Here is a 10,877-nt window from a genome sequence, read left to right as displayed (position 1 = left end):
CCACTAAATGGTTTTCTGACAGCAAGTCATCAACAGTATGGCCTGATGTAAACAATAAAAGTGATATTATTCATGTTAACAAATCAAGGCGTAACACATTATTGTATCTGACAGGGTACAATTTGGAAATTAAAGAACAAATAAGTATCTCCACTGTAGCTGCCTTTATTTCTGAGAGTGTACACAAGCAGGGATATTGTTCAGTATTTTCAAAAGATGCTGCATGCTGCATGACACTAATAATGTATTCTCACTGTTAGCCCTGGCTTCATGAAAAGTCAGTACATTTACAGCGTAGCCGACTGAAACCAAAATGGCCAGAAAAAATTCTCAAAGATCTGTCATGTGCCCTTGAAGTCTTAAAGTCAAGCCGTACATTTTACACAAAAGGCAATAAACATCTTTTTTTTTTAAACTGACACTGAATATGAAGTATTGGGTTATCTGAATTTACAGAGTATTCATGTAACGAACAATAACAGAATTACTTTCACAGGGTTGGAAAATGGGGTGCTAGTGTAGCATAATGGTTAAAGAGCTGAGCTTGTAACCTAAAGGTTGTAGCGTTGATTCCCAGCCTGCTGCAAGGCACTTAACCTGACATGCTTCAGTATATATCCAGCTGTATTAGATGGATGCTGTGTTTTTAAAAAATCCTCAACCTTTCATGTGCTGCAGTTACGTGAGGAAATGAACAGAAATCAAAAACAAGGATGCCATCTGAATTTGACAAGAGGGGCCAACTCCCTCTTGTCAAATTCTTGTGCTTTACAGCATGGGCTGCTCACTTCAGCTTGTTCTGACATCACGCGTGCATGATCTCACAAAAAAAAAAAAAAAACTAACTTGGAACCCACTTTTAAATCTCTGTCGAGCTAATCTTCACACTTAATTACCCGCTTCCTTCAAGCATCGCTGGGTCTTAACTCCCAGCAAACTTTGATACTCTGAAGAGTGGGGAAAAAAAGATTTGGAATAGCAGTGGTAATGTGATACAGTGAACATATGGTTTTAATGTGGTTTATTGCCCAGAAAAATATTTAAATTTCAATCACTCAAAGTGTGGACATCCGGTTTATAAACTAAGTAGGTCAGTGGCCTGCATTACATGCAACGCCAGTGAGATGGTTTAGAATATCAATCACAGGAACCAGCTAACACACCCTAGACCCATAATGCTTATCCATCCATCCACCCCTTATCTATACCCACTTATCCTGAGCAGGGTCGCGGGGGGGGGGGGGTGCAGTAGCCTATCCTAGCATGCATTGGGCGAGAGGCAGGACTACACCCTGGAAGGGGCTTCCAACCTATCGCAGGGTGCACACACACTATTCACTCACACACTCATACCTATGGGCGATTTAGAGTCTCCAATCAGCCTACCTGCATGTCTTTGGACCCACGACCTTCTTGCTGTGAGGCGACAGTGCTACCCACTGCACCACTGTGCCGCCCATAGAGCTTAAATACTTGAACAATAATATCTTCTTTAGGTTTGGGGCCCCAAGACAAAATTCAACCATAACTCCATATTTACAGAAATCCCTTAATTTTACCAGCAGTAGTAACATGTAATCAGTCCACATGATTTTATGCTTTCATCTTCCTCTTTCATAACTGTCAACTCAAAATAATTGCTACCCAGCATCAATATACCATCACTAAATATGATGAAACCATAAAGACTGTGAAGTACTGTACAGTACTTTATGTAATCAACTGTATTCTCCCACAAGCTGTAGCAATCATAGCTTTCAGCAGGAGAGTTCACTAACTGAGAGTCAAGAGCATATGCTGTTTAGAAGGACCAAAGTGAACTTTCTGTTTCTGAACTTTTTGAGTACTCTGGAACAATCTCTTCCAAGCACTAAACCAATGAAGGTCCCCCACCAATGATCAAGTCCAACATGTACGTAAATAAATGATAACATATTTAAACATGGCAAACATTGCAAGTTATGTGAAAATACTGTTGCATGCAGTAGGATAAATTAAAGATAACATTTCTAAAAGTAACTGCACATTACTCAATTCAATACATCTATTCAGCTAAAATTATGAATGCGCCATTGTACTTATTAGAACGTAGTGGTGAATAAAATGGATTCATAGTTGTAATTCTTTAGTTACTCCAGCAGGGCGAGCCATAGGATCAAGTCTGCTTTTACCAGTACCACAGAACGAGAGGAGTTACACAAACAAGGCAATTACCATCTTAAAATCAACCTGAAAAGTCATTTGAATCTGTATATAATTGCTGCTCTTTCTCCCAATAAAATGCCCAAGTGTATTTGTTGGCCTGCCTCACCAGCGTAACATCCTGGGGGGAAAGATCACAGAATTCAGATCATGAGAATACAGATTACATTTCTGTTACATCCACGCTACCGCTGCCTTACATCAGGCCGGCCGGTGGAGGATGGGCTCCCCCTCTATAGCCGGGTTCCTCAGCCTCTACAGCCGGGTTCCTCAGTGGAGGATGAGCTCCCCCTCTATAGCCGGGTTCCTCAGTGGAGGATGGGTTCCTCAGTGGAGGATGGGCTCCCCCTCTATAGCCGGGTTCCTCAGTGGAGGATGGGTTCCTCAGTGGAGGATGGGCTCCCCCTCTATAGCCGGGTTCCTCAGTGGAGGATGGGTTCCTCAGTGGAGGATGGGCTCCCCCTCTATAGCCGGGTTCCTCAGTGGAGGATGGGCTCCCCCCTCTATAGCCGGGTTCCTCAGTGGAGGATGGGCTCCCCCTCTATAGCCGGGTTCCTCAGTGGAGGATGGGCTCCCCCTCTATAGCCGGGTTCCTCAGTGGAGGATGGGCTGCCCCTCTATAGCCGGGTTCCTCAGTGGAGGATGGGTTCCTCAGTGGAGGATGGGCTCCCCCTCTATAGCCGGGTTCCTCAGTGGAGGATGGGCTCCCCCTCTATAGCCGGGTTCCTCAGTGGAGGATGGGCTCCCCCCCCATAGCCGGGTTCCTGAGTGGAGGATGGGCTCCCCCCCCATAGCCAGGTTCCTGAGTGGAGGATGGGCTCCCCCTCTATAGCCGGGTTCCTCAGTGCAGGATGGGCTCCCCCTCTATAGCCGGGTTCCTCAGTGGAAGATGGGCTCCCCCTCTATAGCCGGGTTCCTCAGGAGATTTCCTGTTGTCTCCCCATCGCTTGAGTGTTTTTTCTTCCCACCAATGAGTTTTTTTTTTTTTTGTTTGTTGTTGTTGTTTTTTGTACCTTACTGCTTGGTTTTTGGGGGTTCAGGCCTGGCTTTTGCCTAATTGTCCTTCTGCTACTCTGTAAAGCGTCTTTGGGACAGTTCTCTATAAAAAAGCGCTATAGGCTACAAATAAAATGTATTTGATCAGATTTGGTTATGAAAAACAGTCCTGCTTAAAGAGAGCCTGCAGATAAGAGAGAATTTAAACCCAAAACCATGTAGTGACGTATTTTAGTGAGTATTCCCACATTTACACCATTTCAGGGTTAATTTCAAGGCCTAATTATTCCCTGTTTCTCCCACTTTCGCTTAATTCAGGCGCACCTCTCTTGTTTCCAGTGAACAGCACAATAATGACTGCATTTTACCCCCTTGTTCTTATACGTGGTCCAATTTACACACTTGGGCTAACGCAGGTGCATTACCCCGCTATCGTCAGTTTAACACGGGCCCGAGTCACAGTGGCAGTCCTCGTGCTAATTGGGTTACTCTAACTTAGCGGCGCCGCGGCTTTAATGAGGGGGAGCCGCGAACACGGCGTCGAGCACAGAGGCGGACTAATTGACCAATACGGTTCCCGACCGCATCGCGGCGAACCACAAAGGGCCGGCGAAAGCTCGGAGCGTCTTGCGTGGCAGCGCGCGGGTGCCAACCGCGTCGCCTGGTAATGGCTAAACAAACGGCCGCTGCCCGCGCTAAGCCTCCATTCTCCGCGGTGTCACCGGAGCTGGACATGGGAACTGGGACGGAGTTTGCCCAACGCATTTGCATCATAAAGCGCTACTAATCCCAGCGGCACACACGTTGCCAAAACTTTTTTTCTTTTTCTTTTTTTTTTTCTTCTCCATCCTCTCACAAGCGCTGAAAGGGAGAGAGGCTGTGTTTGGAGGCAACAGTTAAATTTCCCGTCAATAGTTAATTGAGGAAAAAATGCAATTTAATTGGCTTAATTGTGTGGCCTTTTGATATACATTGATGCCCCTCTTCCCCCACCCCACCCCCCAGATAGCATGCAGTACGGTGCTGTTCCATCCAGCTAGTTTATTACATTTGAGCTGGCATTTATTAGCTTGTACTTAAAAAAAATGTAGTACAGAATTATCTGGCAATTAGTATCATGTAACTGCCCAATGACATTTTTGATACATGATAACTTTTTATGTAAAACGCATTCAATTCAATTCATTTTTTGCATGTCGCTTTTTGCAGAGAACAGTCTCAAAGACGTTTTACAGTTACAGTGAAATAAAAAATACATGAATAGATATTTTACAAAAATGTCAGCTTTTTCACCTGATGGATGAAATGAATGTTACTTAAGAAATGAAATACTGCTGCTGACTGGGTTATCAGGAGAACAGAGGGCAGCGATAGCAGCGTCTGACGTACGTAAAGACACACAGGAGACAGGACAGGAGGAGGCGGCCCTGATTGGTGGACCATTAACCCCAGGAGGTCAGCATTGAAGCTTTGGCCTGGTGTCACATCGTAATCTAGAGTTAGTGTTCTGGAGCCATGGTTCCCTGTGTGAATGAGCAGCTGGCCGGACCATTGATGTTTCAGTACAGGGGCAAATACAGAACCTCACAGAACCTGGAGCACCAGGGATTGCCTCTTGGTTTCTGCTCCAGCTGAGAAGTTAAGCTACAGAGCAGCATTTTGGGCAGATGCTTTGCTCTGGCCTCTGGCCTTCGTGCTGTTCAGAGAGATCGAGAATAACTGTAGGACCTGTAAGAATGACCGAGTCCAGCGCACTGACCCCAGCTGTGTGCTCCCATGAGCGTGCGCTCACTGAAGAGGAGGATCCGTCCAGATTACTCAAAGACCACACAATCAGCAGACACTGCAATTCAGACAGAAGACGTGTGATGATTTTGCAAGGCATTCTGGGAGAACAGTTATCCAGCTAACTCAGTAATCCTGCTTCGTGTAATATCCCACAGGATTATTGAGTTAGTTGGTTAACTGGACTGAGTAAAATCCAGAACCCTCCCAAATCTGGAACATGGACTGAAGTAAAAAGAGCTGTTCCAGGTTTTACTCTTACGTGCACTTATCCAGCTAACTCAGCAATTCTGCTTCATAATTCAGATCCCTGTTGTTACTGGGCATTCCAAACAGGGTGAAAAAAAAATACAAATGAAAAAACTGGAAATTAAAAAAGGTTGCGCAAGAAATTAAAATTCTATCGCAGAGAATATCTCTTGGGAATGAAAAAAAACATCCGTCTTGCTAGCTACAGGTTCCTGACAAGACTTACATTCCTGCAGGGCAAGCGGCATTTAATTAATTTTCCAGTAAGAGAAGATTGAGCGAGAGATAGCGATCAAATTAGGGAGGGAGCAGCTGCTGGGAGCGCTGCTACTGTGAGCTGCTCTATGTCTTTATACCGCGTCAGGTTCACATCAGCAGTACTGAGGAAGGACTCCTGGGAGGGTTCTACCTCACCCCCTCTCCACCTTTTGGTGTGTGTGAGAGAGAGAGAGTTAGAGAGAGGTAACATGGAAAATAAAATTTAGAGAAAGAGTGGTGACAGAAAGAGAGAGGGAGGGGGAAGAAAAAGAGAGAGACAGAGGAAGAGTAGGGAAGAGAGAGACAGAGAGAGACAGAGAGAGACCGAAAGAGAGGGAAAGGGGGGGGCTTGTTGGGGACTCTCTACCAGGGATAGTTGTCACAGTGGTGTAAAGTGAGACAGTGTGGAGGGAGACAGAAGGAAGTTCACACACACGCGCACACACACACACATGCAGATACGCACACGCACACTCCCACATACTCAAAAACACAGTCACTCACACAGACCACTCACACCCACTCACACACATGCACACATACACACACACATGCAGATACACATGCAGATACACACATGCACACTCCCACATACTCACAAACCCAGTTACTCACACAGACCACTCACACCCACTCACACACACACACACACACACACACACACACACACACACACACACACACACACACACACACACACACACACACACACACACTCTCACACACACACACACACACACTCACACACCACTCACACACACACACACACACACACACACACACACACACAGATCTGTTCCTGGCGACAGTGCTCTGTTTTCTCCCCCTGGTGAGCTTGCAGCACGGGTAGTAGAACCAGGAGGGCGACGCCCACATTCCCCAGAGGCAGACCCTCTCATTACCGAGAGAACTCCCCCCCTGCCCGCCGCCCCCCGCCCCCCCTCCCCCCCCCACTCTGACACGCTGCCATCTCAGACAGATTTACGATGATCTCACCCCCCCACCCCCACCCCCCCCCTCCCCCGACGGACCACACCCAAGTCCCTGCCAAAGGAAAGCTCCAGCTGGGGAAGTGTTAGGGCAGCTGATACAGGAACAGAATTGCCTCTCTGTGGTACATACCACACCATTGCGTCCCCACTAAAACCAATCAATTACAAACTCCCACACCCCCCCGCCCCCCTCCCGCCCCATGCATAAAATGGCATGTAACAGTATTGCGTGTGTGAGGGTAATGGTGTGGTATGTACCACAGAGACGCAATACTGTTACATGCCATGTGCCCCAGTGACAGATCCCAGTGCTGAAACAGTCCCCACTAAAACCAATCAATTACCCCCCCCCCCCCTTTTGCACACAATTACAACTGCCTGCAGCTGTTACACTGACTGACCCAATCAGCAGTCATTTTGCATGAGAATCTTTTTCTCTAAAAAAAAAGAAAGAAAAAAAAAGAAAAAAAATCAATTGGTGCTAATTAAGCATTGATTTGGCTCATTAGAGGGCACTGAGAGACGCTGGCGCCCAGCTCGGGCACACACATCGGCCCAGATCCGTGCCCTTTTAAGCCGCCGTTTCGATGTGGATTCCGCTCCCCTTCCCGGGAGCACCTCCAGCGAATCCCCCTTTCCAGGACGTCCTGGCTCGCTGGACAATTAGCACGCTAACCTACTTTACCCGGCCCGGGGAACAGTCCCACACGTCCTGCCCAAACAGCCTGGCAGCCCCCGCTGGCCCAGTGTGCAGCCCGCCCCCCCACACTCACACACCGAGGGGGGGGCTGATTTACGAGCTTGCCGATTGGCCGAAATACCCTGCGTGGGGAGGCTGGAGTTGGGCGCGGGTTGAAGTTACCCAGCCAGTAAAGGAGTCCAGATGGACAAGAGAGCCCCCAGTCCCACAGAGGAGGATGAGGTGGGACCCCAAGGGGGGGGGGATGGAGAGCCTGACCTTAGTGGTAAGGCTGAGATGACCCCCGCCAACTGGATCTGGGAACCATTTCACCAGAAGTGGGAGAACAGGAGGGAGTGGGAGTGTGTGTGTGTGTGTGGGGGGGGCGGGGGGTGGTAGGTGAAAGGGGTCGGTGATCAACGACAGCTGGCCAGGCACTTTAAGCTAGCTGATCCCCCCCACCCCCCACATTAATTCTGCCCCTTAAAGGTTTTGCATTCGCTTTGATTCCAGTCCCATTGCAGGACAGTAAAGAAGTTGTGTGCTACAGTGTAGTAGTGTATGGGGCTGGTGGTGGGCCAATCAGCAGATGGCCAGAAGCAGAGCTGTTGGCATTCCTCTCCCTCAGCTTCCTGTTCTGTCCCCTTTGAGCTCCAGCCAGTAGAACGAGTCGATTTATATGCTTTAATTTCAGAAGGATTATGTTTTTTTTTTGGGGGGGGGGGGGAGGGGGGGGGTAAGGAATGTTTTGCTTAATGCCCCCCCCCCACATTTCCCACAAGTGCGTTTGAATTTGAACGTGCTAACTGCCAAAATGAAAGAAACACCAACCACAGCGTGCTTCTCAGTAAAGTTTTAAACATACTGATGGGTTGGAACAGCCAGCTCACGCCCTTGATTAATATTTCCAGTAGGCTGTTTGAGTTGCTCATCTGCTCTGCCCTGCATCTCAGACAAATACACAAACACTGCGGTCACGGTGTGTGCTCTTTCACCCACGATTGCCCCTAGCAGCTTCTCTCTGACTTCCATGCTACGTTCCCTTTTAGCCACCGCTGCTCGTGAAACATCACCTCAAGTTCGGCAGCCTCGGTCACCGACGCTCCTGCTTAGCGTGCTTCAACAACCGAACCAGCCCTCTTCCGAAAGTCACGAATACGACCGTCCAGCTACAGCAGCCAAAATAATGGGCAACTGGTCCCACCGAGCATTTTAATACACAACGGTGCGCATGCTGATCTGGAGCAGGGCTGGCCAGGGAGGGCCGTGTCTGCTTCTGGATTCCCCGCCAAGTTCATGAATGACAGCTGAAGACTGTTCCAGTGTCCCTACTTGAAACATCTTATTGTGGTCTGATTTAATCTGATTAGCCATTTCGGCCACTGTAATTGGTGACAACTTAAAAACTCTGTATACACAGGCATGGAACCACCCCCCCCAGATCCAGAGGACCAATTCTAACGGCCACAGGAATGAAGATGACTCCAAGGGCAATGTCTTACAGTCATCCATTTATTATCAATAATATCTGCTCTGTATTCAATACCAGTTCATAAACAAAAAAAAAGGGGGGGGGGGTTGTACATCTCCATCCAAAGAAGTGGCTCCTGTGGCCTGCCCCCCCCGCTCCCCACTTCAAAAAAAGAAAACCATAAAAATAAAAATAAAAACAGGAAGAAAATGGAGTGTCCTGGAGCAGAATCATCCTCAGCCGTACAGTAATATCCAACCGTCCCCCTCCTGCCACTAAGACACACCAGCAGGCTTAAGGCATCACTGTGAGCCCTTTCTACTGCATCTGATGGGGTTTGGCAGAATGCACACTTTCACACACACACTTTCACTCTCTCACACACACATGCGTGCACACGAACACATGCGCGCGCACACGAACACACACACACACACACACACAAGCGTGCACACACAGACACAGACACACGTGCACACACACACGTGCACACACACACACACACACAAACCTCAAGTCAGGTGATTCAACCCCCCACCATCCCATCACCAGTAAAGGCCTTTGTGTGCGCTACACCCGGAGTTTTGCCGTTTGCCATTTCCCCTGCTGGAAGGAAGTGTGTAACAGTTAATTACTTCCCTCTTTAATGGACATCTCAGTTGCCCTCCATCTTTAAGAGTGAGACTGAATAAAACCATAGATCTCGGAAGACAGTTCATGATGATACGTGAGGAATATTGAAAATTACATTTTGTTGCTTTGTATTTAACTCCATACGTCTGAATCCTACCATCTTTTGTGCAAATCAAGGGTCAGAAACTACTACTTATGTTAGTACCACAATACTGAGGTGATCAGCAAATATATAAATGTATACTTCTATGAACTTCAGAGTACTCCTGATCCTGTACAAAACTGAGTCGGTTTACATTTGTTATGAAAAAAACAATGCATAGTTGTTTACATCAAAAGGCCTTTTCAAAGGTGAAAAAATATATACATATAAGAATCACTGCCTCAGCATCTGTACAATCTCTGCTTAAAAGGAAGTCACGGTCTGTGAAGATCTGACAAGACGATCCAAAGAAAGTTCCGTGATTCTTTATCCAGGTTCTATCCGATTACAAAACACACACATACACAGTTCAGCCTCTCACAAAGTCTTTCAAGATCATTCCATTTTTGTCTCGCCCAATGAAGTCCAGGCAGGAGGGCGATAACTTGATTTCCTCTCCCTCCTGTCCGTTGGGTTGAATGAATGTCACAGGGTAAACACGCACACAGTCACATGGCCCGGGGGGTCTGGAGTCATGTGAACCGTTTTAGCGGGAAAGGGAAAAGCCACCCGTCACGTGGAGCAGAGGATCCACATCTGAACTCCGTCGCTCAGTTCTTGTTGGTCAGATGAGAATCTCTGCTGGCAGTCTGCCCCCCCCACGCCGCCCCCCCCTCCCCCATGTTGTCTCTCTTTGAGCCAGTCCTGCTGCTGCTCCCTCTCTCCCACCCCCCTGCCCACCCCCACAGCCCTCCCCCCCCCTCCCCAGCGATGAGGGATCAGTGGACCGCTCCATTGTAGGACTTGGTGTTCATGCTGAAGACCGTCTCCACTGCGTGGGTTGAGATGGGCTGCTTGTACAGGGGGTTGGACGCCTGTGGGGGGGGGGGGGGAACGAGAGGGGGGGGGGGGGGGGGGGAGAGGTCAGGCAGACAAATCATAGTCCCAGAGGAGGGGCTCCTGTTACAGAAGCTCTGTGGTCCGAAGGGTTCGATGATGCTTATGAGTATCAGATGCTGCATTCTGGGGCAGATTACACTGACTGTAACACACTTTAATACACAGCAGCGTCTTATGTCAGCAGCAACCCCCACCCAAAATTTTACCCTCCCACCCAATAGTCATCAGCTCGCAATTTTACCCCACACTGCCGTACAGTAACTCTGTAGCGCTAAGCATGTATTTTATGGTAAACAGCAACAGCCAGCGGGTACCCAGTGGCTGTTATAGAGGCCTGTAAAGCTAGTGCTAGTATGGCTTCCATCTGATGTCACAGTATCCCTTTCAGGGGTCTAATGGACTGGGTGACATGTATGAAACGCTTGACTGCTGGCCTGTTAGTGGTGATATATATCGGGAGCACAAGCTGTTCCTGGCCCTGGCCTCCCTGGCAGTCACTGAGTACCGTGGAGGCAGAGAGGACCGCGGTTGTAATCGTCCCACGACCAGCGTGTCATCAGTGACCCAGGG

The 10,877-nt window shown here is 48.3% G+C and overlaps 1 protein-coding gene across 1 annotated transcript in view; it reads right to left on the bottom strand.

Annotated features, from left to right (window-relative positions):
* Positions 1 to 8,657: 8,657 nt before the first annotated feature.
* Positions 8,658 to 10,877, bottom strand: part of itgb5 (integrin, beta 5) — a 47,631-nt gene continuing 45,411 nt past the window's right edge. The window contains exon 15 of the mRNA XM_064329653.1: positions 8,658 to 10,282. Within this exon, the coding sequence (XP_064185723.1) occupies positions 10,187 to 10,282 (96 nt within the window). The 3' untranslated portion in view covers positions 8,658 to 10,186. The remainder of the gene's footprint in view (positions 10,283 to 10,877) is intronic.

Source organism: Anguilla rostrata, chromosome 3, assembly GCF_018555375.3.
Source record: "Anguilla rostrata isolate EN2019 chromosome 3, ASM1855537v3, whole genome shotgun sequence".
Classification (NCBI taxonomy): Eukaryota; Metazoa; Chordata; class Actinopteri; order Anguilliformes; family Anguillidae; genus Anguilla; species Anguilla rostrata.
This window is presented reverse-complemented; position numbering and strand designations above follow the sequence as displayed.